This window comes from Rhopilema esculentum, chromosome 4 (genome assembly GCF_057945365.1).
Source record: "Rhopilema esculentum isolate cy_ngs chromosome 4, ASM5794536v1, whole genome shotgun sequence".
Lineage (NCBI taxonomy): Eukaryota > Metazoa > Cnidaria > Scyphozoa > Rhizostomeae > Rhizostomatidae > Rhopilema > Rhopilema esculentum.
The window spans coordinates 653959-667730 of record NC_142818.1 but is presented as its reverse complement, the minus strand read 5'-3'; the positions used below and the strand labels follow the sequence as shown (position 1 = coordinate 667730).

The 13772-nt window shown below is 36.5% G+C and overlaps 1 protein-coding gene across 1 annotated transcript; it reads left to right on the top strand.

The window, feature by feature from the left end:
• Positions 1-4149: 4149 nt before the first annotated feature.
• LOC135690771 ((Lyso)-N-acylphosphatidylethanolamine lipase) lies at positions 4150-13760 on the top strand. Its single transcript, XM_065208428.2, has 5 exons — positions 4150-4306; positions 7842-7972; positions 10106-10633; positions 12181-12301; positions 12869-13760. Exons 1-5 carry the CDS (start codon positions 4269-4271, stop codon positions 13251-13253), a joined length of 1203 nt encoding a protein of 400 aa, XP_065064500.2. The 5' UTR covers positions 4150-4268; the 3' UTR covers positions 13254-13760.
• Positions 13761-13772: the final 12 nt, after the last annotated feature.

Below are 13772 nucleotides of genomic sequence, written 5' to 3'. Positions count from 1 at the left end.
ACAAGTTTTGTAAATTATGTAGCTGTTTTGTAAGTCTTAGAATGTTACGTAGCTGTAGAAAAATCATAAATAAAAGAAAAACATTAAGAGCTACTGAGCCTTAAATCATCGAGACTTGACCAAAATTATTTGATCAAATTTGCAAATTTTCCTACAAGGTCAAACCCAATACTCACATCGGAGTCTCGTTGTGAGACATCTGGTTATATCTTCGATTTATTTTTATTGAAATATGTTATTAGTTTTATTTGCTTTTATGAGTGGGGCTCTCTCCCGATTAGTTAACCTATTTAGAGAGCTTCTCCTTAATCAATCAATCAGTCTTAAATACAATCATGTTAAGTTATTGTTCCTGTCTTTCTTAAGTTTTATCTATTTTTCTGTGTTATTGTATATTGTAAGTATTTAGTTGTGATGTTATCTTGTAGAATTGTATTTAGGATTGCTTGAAACTGAAACTGAAACTGAAACTGAATCTGAATCTGAATCTGAATCTGAATCTGAATCTGAATCTGAATCTGAATCTGAATCTGAAACTGAAACTGAAACTGAATCTGAATCTGAAACTGAAACTGAAACTGAAACTGAAACTGAATCTGAATCTGAATCTGAAACTGAAACTGAAACTGAAACTGAAACTGAAACTGAGACTGAGACTGAAACTGAGACTGAGACTGAATTTTAAATCTGATGCATACTAAATAGATAAAATAAGGTCAAACGATATTGAAAATATTTATACACTTATATTGATAAATCTGTAAGAACAGTAAAGTAGCTAGATTTCTTTTTAGCGAACATGGTATGTGTGCAAAACCGTCCCCTTAGATTTTTGTCTCAATCGGTGAGTTGTGCTTTTATTAAACATTATTTTGGTAGCCAAAAGTAACTAGATGACTTAAAGAATTCAATATATTTATCTTTTTATGTTCTTTATCTTATAGTTTACAATGAAATTTTAAAAATGGGCGTATCCATCCTTTTCTAGGGTATGGCACATCGGGGCTGCTCAATAACTACGTCATGCCTTGATGGTAGGTGGCTCAACACGGTTTTTTGGGATTCACCGTGACGATAACTAAGGGAGTGGGTGGTTCTTGATTCAAGTTCATGGCATCAGGGTAAAAAATTCCTCCCCTCACCAAAGAGAATTGCTCCCCTCCACCAAAACCACAAGTCCTACCTTTTGTTGTCTCATTCGACATAAAAACTATAAATATAGGTTCCGTCTTTACTAAACATTGGCACTTGATCTCAGCTGATGCTTATCTTAAACAAATGACACCAGACCGGTTCTAGCCCTCACCAGAAGGCCTAACCTCAAAGATCGATTGGTACACTCTAAAGTAGGCCATGAACACAAGCCGCTTCTCGAAGCATCATGCGCCTTTAACTTTAACAATATGTAAATATTACACTAGAGGCACAGTTACACCTAAGGTACGGCATCCACTGATTATTAAATTTTCACTCTTATTGCTTATATATTTATTTTGCAATTGTGATCCTGGATGCAGGATTGCGAGGGGCGCCCACGAGAAACGGACATACCGAATTAAAGCCCCGAAATACTCCTTATCTCCTTTATTCTCATTTTTCCATTTTGGATTTTACGATTTTATTCACACATTGGTCCCTTAGTTTTTACCTTCTATACCTATAAAAACACTATAACTTATAGTCACACTAAATGTTGCTTGAAAACTTATGACTGTTAACCGAGTGTGACGCTGTAAACAGGGCTATTTGGGTCAAAATGTTATTGGATATTCTTGCATATTTGGGTCTAAAATTGATCTGACTGTAACCAGCAATGTGACTTCAAGCGGAGTGACTATAGGCAGAGCCGACTCTATACTGTTTTTAATATCTCTTTTAATTTTTGTGGATGATACAGGGTGTTTTGTTTAAATTCCTTTGGGTTTTCAAGCTTGTGTGCTAGAAAAAATCTGTGTCATCGATAAATCTTTTCCAAAATATTGGCTATGCCCCATCGGGGCATTGCTCAAGTATGTCGTTCTATTGTTGTCATGAGTATGTTGGCATAGTTCGGCACAAAGGGACTCCCCAGTGTGGTACCTTGAGGGAGGTTAGCAAAATTTACCATTGCATTCTCTTTTTATAAGAACCAGTAAATTGAAATCTAGGCTGGTTGCTCTAAATATTTTCGAAAATCTGAGGCTGAATTGTTCTTAATTTGTTCTAAAACTATTAGAGTGTAAGCAATGCTATTGCACTCTAGGGAAGTGTTCAGACCTCATTCACCAACAAGCTTGAATATTCACCGAAAAAGTACCCAAACATGGCTAAAAATCCTCGCTTATGAGATAAAATGTTGTTCAAAGCTACATTTTACAATAGCTGAGCCTCAGCTTGTTTTTAATTTTTTCTTAACTTTTGACCAATTTAGACACTCGTGTTCTTATGAAATTGTTCTTATAACAAAAAGAGGGTGTAGCCGTTAAAATTATGTTTGAGAATATATATCACGATTTTTTGTATTTTATACGCAGCGGAGTAGATTCCCTATGATTTTTGATTGCATTGAGGGAAGCTTGGATACCCTCACCTTGTGAAACGCTAGTGTGTAAGGATTTTACATCTAGTGTAACGAAATAAGTTGGATGTTATGCATATCAAAAGTGTGTTGTGAAAAATGAGCGCATGCTTTTTGACTCCAAAATTGAGGGGTTCCCACACTCACTACAAACCTTTCTCTTGCTCGTCTCCCCAAGGTTAGGCTAACCCACCAGTGGACACAATAAGCAAAGGCCTAGAGGGTACGACTCACCTTAAGAATTATTTAAAATGTTACTGGAACCTAGGGCCAGTTTCCCGCATTTTCAACTTTAGCTAGGGCAAAGTTTTTCTGCAGGGTAAATATGCAGCCAGCCCCCCCCCCAACAAAAAGTGTGAAGTGACGCTCCTGTATTTACGTTGCTAGCTCCTGCGTCTAAGAAATTCTTAAAGTTGAAATACTGGAACTGTAAGCTATGTATGATTTAGGAATAATATGATTTAGATTTTGCTATACGAAAGGTAAACTTTTTTGTTTCTATGCCTGTGAAAGAGAGGCGTTGTGTTATGTGTTACACAGAAGGTTAATACGGAATAGATAAGAACACTAGTGATATTAAAGAAGGACTAGGCAACCTGAACTTAGACAGGTGATAAGAGTTCCTTTGGTTACAATCAAATCTGAATTGTTGTCGCTAGCCTGGGAAAATTGACAGCTTTGCACTTTGCAATTAAGCTGAATTTTTTATATTGGCTGGAAGAGGAAGGAGTTATTGTAATAGCTACTATGGAAGAAGTTGTCTTCTAGAAAGCAAAAATCGATTTCTTTTCAATAAAAGGGTTCAAAAGAACAGAAGGATTTTTTCACCAAGGGAAGGATGACCTTTAAACTAAAATCGTGTCAATGCTGCCATGTCGCTATTGCAAAGAGACTTTTAAAACACGCAGAGTGCTTTTGAAGTGCAAATATACTACAGCCTATCCATTCAAACCCAATAGAAAGGAAAAATGTCTGCCTCTGGTCATACATAAGTCATCTAGTTACTTTTGGCTACCAAAATAATGTTTAATAAAAGCACAACTCACCGATTGAGACAAAAATATAAGGGGACGGTTTTGCACACATACTGTTCTTACAGATTTATCAATATAAGTGTATAAATATCTTCAAACCCTGCTTATTAAGAGGTAAAATGGTAAATGATTTAAAATAACTACTTCATAATACATTTACATGCATTCTGGATGATGACAAAAATAATCGCTAATAAAACAAGATAGGTAAATGAATTACTAATATTGTGTGATCATTTTAACCCAATATTCATTTTTAAGGCGTGCAACAACAGGGTGGGAAGCCTTGGTAATCCTCAGAAGTCCAAGCAAATATTTTAGAAATGGAGGTCCCGGAAGCTTCAAAATCTTAACTATTTTGTGAATCAAAGGTAGCCCAGCTTTATTTTTCCAAAAGACCCAGGATTGCTTGCTGTGCCATTTCAACTTTTGGGCAGCTATGAACAGTCAAGTAGAGTATGTATCTAAGAGAGTGAGGCAGGACTACTGATGGTGCATCCTAGGGGCGGGGTGCACCTCACAATCGTGTCTCTGAAGAAAATACCAAAACGAGGCTATCTTGCATGACTCTGACTCCATTCAAAACAAACTTAGATACCTGACCTGTTATTTTTGAGTTTGGACTTCGTTTTTAAATTTGGAAGAAAAGTATGTTTTAGGCAATCAGAATCTTAACGATGGATCAAAGTGAAGTGGAAGTGATTGCGAAAAATTCGTAAGTTATCAAGCATTCGAACGATTGCTTTTAGTTGTGTTACCTTGCAGATTCATTGTATGCTTGTTTGATGCCGGCCGGCTGTTACCCTTCCAGGACATTCTTCAGTTCAATACCAAAATTTGCAAGAATCTGAGATAAAAAATGAATCTTTATCCTTGTAAATTTTTTGATAAAGTCCAATGTTTACAGCGCTTTTGTAAATTTTCATTTTCAAAGTTTTGCTATGGGAGAAATTTGCAGTAATGTTATTATCAATGTTGCTAGAAGATGACGCAGCAAATTTCACGAATAACGTGGTCAGGAACAAATTGTCACAAACAGGGTGTCATTCCAGTGGCGGATTTAAGGGGGGGGGGGGCAACTAGGGGCAGTTGCCCCTCCCTCAACGAGTTGAAGCAAGTTTGGCGCCCTCTTTTGGAAATTTTGCGCCCCTTTTGAAAACTGAGAATCGGGTGAAAAAGTTTCTGAGACCAATAAGTTAATTTTCTTCAAGAATTATCTCAAAGTTATGACGTTTATTTCGAAAATGGATCTGAAATTGTTGTATACAGGGTATTCTCGTCACCAATTTTTGAAAAATTTTCAGCGCCCCCACTACCAACTGCCCCTCCTTCAAATTTGCTCTGGATCCGCCCGTGTCATTTGATATTTTTATGTATATTTATTTGCCAGAGAACCATCCAACCATGACTGGTAGTACAACCCAGTCCATTACGCAGAGATCTTAAATGCTTAAAGTCTTAGATGCTTGGCTAGGATAGAAATAAAACAGATTTGATACGAAAATTTTTTTGTCTAGAACTGTTGTCTCAATCAGGGTTGTGCTGATAGGGGGGCGTGGGGTTGGGTCACCCCAGTGTTTGCAGACTTCAAGAAAGTTGGTCATGCAGCAGGAACCTTAGCAATAAATAGGAAGTTTGACAACATTTGAACCTATAATCAACTCATTTTGTTGGTCATGGTTGGTTATAGTCAACTTTCTTTTTGTAATACACTCTTTTTTATAAGAACAATTTCCTAAGAACACGAGCCTCAAATTGGTCAAAAGTTAAAAACAAACTTAGAGCAAGCTGAGGCTGAGCTACTGTAAAATGCAATTTTGAACAATGTTCTATCTAACAAACGAGGACTTTTAGCCATGTGTGGGTGCTTTTTCGGTGAATGTTCAAACCTGTGGGCAAATGAAACCTGTTTCACTCACTTTGTTGGCAAATAAGGCCTGAACACCTCCTCGCTAGCAATCGCACTGCTCACAACCTATTAATTTAAGAACAAATTAAGAACAATCCACCCTCATATTTTTGGAAAACCAGTCAACCTGAACTCGAATTCACTGGTTCGTACAAAAAAAGAGTGTATTGGAAATAACTTGCTATAAGCAGCAAGCTAACGACTATAAGAAATGACTGCAAGAGTAAACTGCAAGAGGTTTCTTAGATGCATTTTAAGCTACTCTGAAGGGTGTGGTCGCGAAAATTTTCTGCTCGCTGCGCTTGCAGGGTCATCGTCTTTCCATTTTACCCCAGAGCCTCTGAAGCCTCTTGGCGCCCTTCCAGCCATATTTGCCCTGAAATTATTGTTATGAGGAGCTCAAATGAAGCCGCAGTTCATTTTGGCAGATTTCCTTAAAATTGGCTTTTCCTTAAAAACCCCAGGAATATTAGTTTCCGCAAACTTAATTTCCTTATACTTTCATGTCATCATTTGCTCTTACTTGTTATCATTAAGTGTGTTTATGATCATTTATTTTATTATTAATGAATTTTCTAAAGAGAAATAATTGGTCATCTTTCATATTGTAAAATAGACCATATTCCTGCTCCTTCATTAATCCATCACCATGACATCCACTTACGTCATTCACGCGATCACCTAGCACAGGACATTCCCTTCACCATTGTAGACATGTTTACACATCTATGTCATGCTGATTTCTTCCTATATCTAGATATTTCCCTCTTAATTACATCATCATTACATCATCCTCACTAATCCTTAGTCAGCAATTTGATTTCTGTATATAAGTCTGTATATAAATCTTAATTTCTATAAAGTCAGTTCAGTCCAGTTCAGATCAAAGTTTTACAGCAATACACTGTCTCTCACACTGGCTCCGTATTCTCTGCATGTTAAATAAAATTCGTCGAAGAAGCATCAACGGTGGAAAGTCAAAGGATAAAGATAGGGACCACGGCAATTCTTGCAATATATTAGCATTCCTATAAGTAAAGCTGGTCACGAAATTGTCTAAGCACATCACTGAGCAATATTATACCTTTTAGACTTCTTACCCTATTGTGTATTGGAAATCAAAGTTACTTTTGCAATAATAAATTTAATTTTGTAATAAAACAAGTCGGCTTTATTTTTGAACTGGATAATTCTAGACCAAAATGAAGCAGCATAGTCTGGGTAACTGATATCATGCCCTTAAACAACAAGCTAAGCATGATCTTCTTTAAGAACTGGATTGTCCTTATTTTCACTGCAAACATCTGGTTCCCTTAAACCAGACTGTAAAGGTCTTCCTGGGGAACACATTCCTGCACAATAATTTTCATCCTTCTTCCACCTATGCATTATTGCAAATCTATTTATCTGAATAATATTTTTTATTTGGTCACTTTCCCACCAATATTCAAGCAACTTTTGAATGCACAAGAAAAACAACAAATACAGCATCTCTTTGAAAGCCTTTGCTAAAAACTTCTCAGACAATTTCTCACCAAATTCTTCAATATTGGCAAACATGAATTTTGTTGCTCTGCATTCCCTGCACATAAAAAGGATAAGATTGTCACTTGTTATGTTTGGTTTTGCTTAAGTAGCCTAACAATATTTTGTTTCTGCTAGCCCTAAACATTTCTAACACTGTCAAGATCCTGTAGCAGTATTTCTTTGTTCTCTATATCTTTCACAGTTCTCCATGTTTTGGGTCATCAACCAACAAATATATCAGTGCTGTACATCATCATCTAGATCTCTAATGAAAATTAGACACAGTGTGACACTAATACTGAGCCCTTTGGGATGCCTGACTTGGCCTTTTCCCACTGAGACAGAACTTGTTTTTTACTGCTTCCTATAAATTTTTCTTGCAATAATTTGATCTCAGTAAGTCCATAAGATCTACAAGTAACCTCTTGTGGAGGTCTTTTCAAATTCCTTCTGCAAGTCAGTATTCATATTGTGCAATTAGGGGCTATGATGTGATTGCTATTTCTTTGTTTGCCTTTGACAGCAAACCTTCAAACTGCACATCTGAATTTTCAATGTTTGCTAAAGTTATTGTCTCTGGACAACAAACCTAACAACATTTATTGATGAAATTTTTAAAAAATTGTCATTAATTTAACCATTGATAATGAAAAAGGCTTTATTTTCTGTTGTATTAATTGTTGTTTGTTGTCTGATCCGAATATCAGATTGGGAATAATTTAGTGAATCATGATACTAATACACAATGTTTCTAACTTTGTAATATTAGAATTTGTTTTATAATTTTTATTCCTTTACCATGTGTTAATTTTAGGAATGTTTTGGTGGAAGCAGAAAACGGCAGCACCTTGCAACCTCGCTCCCAATGTGGGATAAGTAGCTGGTTTTCTTGGCGACCTACTTCTGATGGACTTCTGGAGGCTGCTGAAAAACAAATTTTACGATGTATGTATGGGTTACAAATTAATTTTATAGTATGAAAAAATCAGTTTCCTGAGTGATGTTTGATGAAAACAAAGCTGAGGGTCCAAGGGGCAAGGGGAGGCTATTGGGCCATGTAGTCTGTAATTTTTAGATTTATTAACCATTTTGTTGAAAATTTTGTAAAACCTGCAGTTTATTGTTGCTTTTTGCTTGATAAAAGGAATATTTGTTGGAAAATTGGTCACTTTGGTCCGATCTATAATGTCAGGTTTTTTAAGGGAGGGACACTATTTGAGGGGTTGGCGATTTTTTGAGGTTGGGCGCCTTTTGAATTTGTGATGGTTTCAGAAAAGCACTTTTTTGAAGAGAAGCGTTTTTTCGAGGGTGGGTGCTTAGTATGCTAGGTAGTATGCTAGATTGGAATGATCAAAACAAAAATGAGTTTTTATCTTCTTTTGAACTTCGAGAGACTATGAAGATGAAAAAAACTAGTAAATCAGACACGTACAAAGCAAGACATGTAAAGAAAGTAGTTTGCGAAACAATTTCGAATGCAGACTGAAATTTGAAAACATGATTTAACCTTGGGAATGATGAAAGGTTCTATTAAGAAGAAATCGTTTGCGAATCGTCAATAATGAACATAGAGAGTAAAAGGCAGTTATCAGGGACGGATTTAGCGGAGGATGTAGGGGGTGCGACACCCCCCAATATTTCTGTGTTCTTCGGTAAATTTTATTTCATTCGGTAAAAATCATTCGTTGGTACTCAGTAGTAACAAAGTAACGCCAAGTTTTTACTTTATTTTTTTCTTATCAGAATTTATATTCTTATCAGCAGCGTAGCAGGGGCGGGGAGGAATATTATGAAACGATTTTTAGCTAACCTCAAGGGTGTCGTCGCAAAAATTGGCTGCTCTTTTTGCTCGCAAGAGAGCCTCCTGTATATCTCTACAGCATGTTCAACAATTTCCCCTCGTTTTGGGGTTTGTATAGAAACATCCTTCACGTTCTTGAGACAGTCCCGATAAAATAACAACTAAAATGCTAAATCAGTTCAATCCTTGAAAAAAACTGGATTCTTAAGTGCTTGTCGTGGATTTTGCTCCAAGGAGAATGGACTTGGTTTAAAACTTTTGAATACTGTTTATTATTTTTAGATCATTGATTACAACTTTGGAAAATTACTTTTTACACGTAGTGCTTCCTCGCCTTATACCATTCAGGATATAAACATTAATGGCATTGTGAAGGATATAGACAGTTGTAGAATATGGTCAGCCACAAAACGCTTCATATGACTTTGTATAAAGGGAAATTGCCACGTAAAAATGCCATAGCTTTTCCAAACGCATTTACAAAATGGGTGTTTTCCCCAATTTCTTAGGGGTCTTGTCAGCAAAAATTTTCTCCTCTACCACATCGATCTTCCAACCCTGGCTACGCCACTGCATCATATAGTCTTCACCTTAAAGTTAAAAACCAAATTTTAAAATGGGCGTTTCCATTATTTACCAGTGACCTGAAAGGTATGGCACCAAGATTAGTGTCTAACACCCCCCCCCCCATTCCATGTTTCTTAAATCCGCCCCTGGCAGTTATACACAGTAAAATGAATATCGGTAAAGGATAGTGTATACGTCGGGGAACTTAGAATTTGTCGATTGATACAACACTTAGTCTAGTCGTAGCTGTATATGTACTAAAATTGGTGTCAACAATCAACTTGAAAAAAAATGGGGAGACCCTAAAGCAAAAAGTATGAAAATTGTACACTTTTACACTGCATTGCGACACTGCATTTTAAACAACAGTGTCACAAGGAGACTAAATATTCCCGAGAGATGATTCTAATGTGACCACGGAAGTGAAGAAAAATTACGGAAAATAATAACATGCATATTTACCGAGTGCTAAAAAAGTTTCATTTCTTACGTTAAAATACCCAATTTTAGAGGCGCATATCTTCTGTGTTAGGTTAACAGCCCAATAGGTAAACAAACTTTTCGTCACTAATAAACAGATGTCATTGAAAGAGAAGAGCAATCAGTAAAGACAACTGAATCAATTAGTAAAGTAGGCAGCTAGGTTTGTGATTTTAAGTAAATAGAATCTTTTAGTGCTTTGTATGAATATATTTATTTATTAACCATAGATGTGAAGACGAAAATGAAATGCAAATATGTGCCAGTTGACAACCAAAAACAAGTCTGGACTCTTCACCTGAATCCGGATGAGCAGAAACGAGTCCCTTTGGTATTAGTGCACGGATTTGGAGCTGGTGCAGGTCTCTGGGCACTTAACCTAGACGAACTTGCAAAGCGCCAGTCTGTTTTTGCAATTGATGTATTGGGTTTTGGAAGAAGCTCTAGGCCTGATTTTTCAGGCGATGCTGCCGAAGCGGAGCAGCAATTTGTTGAATCGATTGAGCAATGGCGCAAAGAAGTTGGAATTTCAAAGTTTATTCTTCTGGGTCACAGTTTGGGTGGATTTATTGCCTGTTCTTATGCACTCAGGTATCCAGAGCATGTCCGGCATTTGATACTGGCAGATCCATGGGGTATGCATGAAAAACCGCCACCAGGAGAAGAGCCTTTTCGAATCCCTCGGTGGGCAAGGATTGTCGCAGCAATGCTGAGTCCTTTCAATCCGTTATCAGCTGTTAGAGCTGCTGGCCCTTATGGTACGCTTACTTCTAGTTCACCTAAGATTTTCAATTTGGTTAGGTATAGTATGGCTATGCTTATTTGTTGATAAAGGATAATTCAATATGCATAGAAGCATGGATATGAGCCGGGTGAAGTGCTAAAATGCAAACCAAGTATGGACTATTTTGTTTCTTGAGAATTTTGCAAATCAGTTTGTCAGTTGCCCTTCTTTTGCCATTCAAGGTTCAGGTTCAGGTTCTTTATATTTAAATTTCCCAAAATGCATTTCCTCAAAGCACCAAATAAAAATAAAACAAGTTAAAATAACAAGCAATTTTTATCACAATTATATGTGAAACACAAATTATCAGCGGGATATGTATGTATGGGGAATCATCTAAAGAAAGATCTCTCTCAGTAACAAACCTAATCGAAGAGAGAGGCCCCTTATTTATAAACAAAATATTGTTGCAAGTCACCGAGATCAAAGTAAATAATACCGAAAATGTAACTCCGATTTCCGTTAGTGGGAAGTGAAAAAAGGTCTGAGATTTTGGAAGATTAGGTGTCAATGCTTTTTCATGCAGATCAGATATGACTCAAATTGCAAGGATGTAGATTTTTGATGACAGTAGGGATAATATTCCTTGATTCAGCACCAGTGAAACGAACAGATCTTATGCCGTATTGAAGAGTGTTTTTATGAATTAAGAAAATGTCTTTTCTAGAGGCCTCTCGAATATCATGTTAATAAATGGACTTGATTGATTCAAAGAATGTGTGAAAACAGACAGGCGAAATCTTATTGATACGTTCATAAACAAAGGATAGTTTTAATTGAAACGAGTCATATAAAATAAGTCAGAGAAAATAGAAGAGTAAGTAGGGAAAAAACTGAAAAGCAATAGCTCTGATCACTCTTTATTGCAATTAGAAAACTGGATTTCTCTCTCCTAACCTGTTGAATTTGTAATTCTCCACTAAGGCTAAAAGTCAAATTGGGCCTATTTCTAGCTGAATGAGCATAATCAAAGCATTTTATCGTCTGTTACATTGAATGGGCTCAATCTGTATACTGCAGAAAGAGTTTAACGAGATACACCATTTGTTCAAAGTTTGCTCTGTTTGACTGAATTTTTGTAAAAAAATTGATCATTGCTCTTTATTGACATTTTCAGCATTGTTGTTTTTTTCATTATAAATCACTTCTTTGAAGCATCTGAAATATTTTACAATAAAGTTTGGCAATTTTCCTAAAACACCACTCACTACACACCATAAACATCATAAACATCAACCTGTTAGCAATTATCTGATGTTTATGTTTTTTTAGTTCAAATGAACAGAGAAAATGAGTAACTTTGTTAATAGCACTGACACACGTGAACAGGAAAACAATTGGCAGAAAAACGACCAACCTCTAGATTGCTGGCGGTGACAGTTTTAAAGGCTTTGACATGTTCTCAAACCAAGAGATCGGAGAATATAGAAATTTTTTAGCTTGAATTCTTTGCAAACAAAATTTTTTGGCAATATGTTTTGAAGTTTAAGAGATAAATATTCATGTTTTTTCAAATTTAAGGACCACGTCTTGTTCAGAAATTTCGACCAGACCTGAAAAGAAAGTTTCGACGAATGTTTGCGGAGGAAGAGGATGAAACGGTGTTGAATTATGTATACCACTGTAATGCGCAGAATCCAAGGTTTGTAACAAAGAGCTTACTTCTACTTCTATTTCTACTTCTACACGATTAATTGACTACTTCATGAAGAAGGTTATGTCGATGTAAAGGAAAAATAATTTAAGAAAAAAAGGAGAAGTGGAAACACACAGGAGAACAGCACATGCCAAGATGAAATTTGGAGCTTGAAAAATTTGAGAGCATATCAGAGTTCATTTGTATTTGTATTTGTTTCTACCTAGCATCCGAAGGTGGTTTCTAGGACACTGAAAAGCTATGCTTATCGAGCAGTGTCCTGGTCCTTCCTCTCGATGTGACCAAACCTCGTGATTCCTACGCCTGGAATTACAGAGAGCTGGCGACTCTCCCCACTCTGGGTGAAAGTTTGGTCATGCCAGGGACTCGAACCACGGGCCCTGGGGTCTGTAGTCAGCGCCTCTAACAACTGAGCCATCCTCCCACCTCGCCCTCAACAGAGCTTATGTGTTTAATTATACTTTTACTGTCGCTTCTCGCTTTTAATTTAAGCCAAACCATGTTTGGGTGTTTGACTGCATCAAGTGATCTCTGTTTTCTGTTTTGCTTCAGCGGGGAAGCTGCATTCAAAGCAATGACGATACCTTACGGATATGCCAAGTATCCCATGATCCATCGCATCCAAGACATCGAAGATCACGTGATGATGACTATCCTGTATGGTTCTCGGTCATGGGTGGACTCAACAACTGGGTATAAGATGAAGTATTTGAGGTCAAAATCTTACGTTGATATTCAAGTTATACCGGGTGCAGGTCACCATATCTACTCCGACCAACCTGAAAGATTTAACTGGACAGTTTCAAACATTTGTGACCAGACAGCAAGAGAGGATGGTCTGGATGTAGAAGAATTACAGCCACCGGAATTTCCAGAAATAGACGAAACCGAGGCTTTTTGGAACCCAAAAAATAATAAAAACGAAAGCACCGATTGAAAACATGTCTTCCATTCGAAGCAGTGGTTTCATATCAATATAGCATGAATAATTATAGCATCACGTGATATTTTCAACTGCTTGCAACGTGATGAACATCGCGTATTTATGTCAAATAGAATGCCTATATTCAATGTTAAATGTATTTTATGCTCATTATGTAATCTTTGTACTCATTATTGTCAAAATTAGATTTACATTGCTCTATTTTGTGAATTTGGTGTTCGTTCTCAATCAAAGGCAGCAGAAAAAAAGACAGAAATATAACATATTGATTTTTATGCCTGAGCATTTTTATAATTTTCCACGGGGAAATGATTTGGAAATAGTCTTCTCTAATGTATCGTATGAATTTATTATATGATTCACTTATTTAATTTATTTTATAATTTTGTGTACTTTTGTCAGAATTATCAGAGGAACTGGGCGTAAATTCCTTCTCTGAGAATATATTCACTAAAAAAAACAATTTCGTGATTTTTTAAAGATATATATGTGATGACGTCACATGCTGATGTG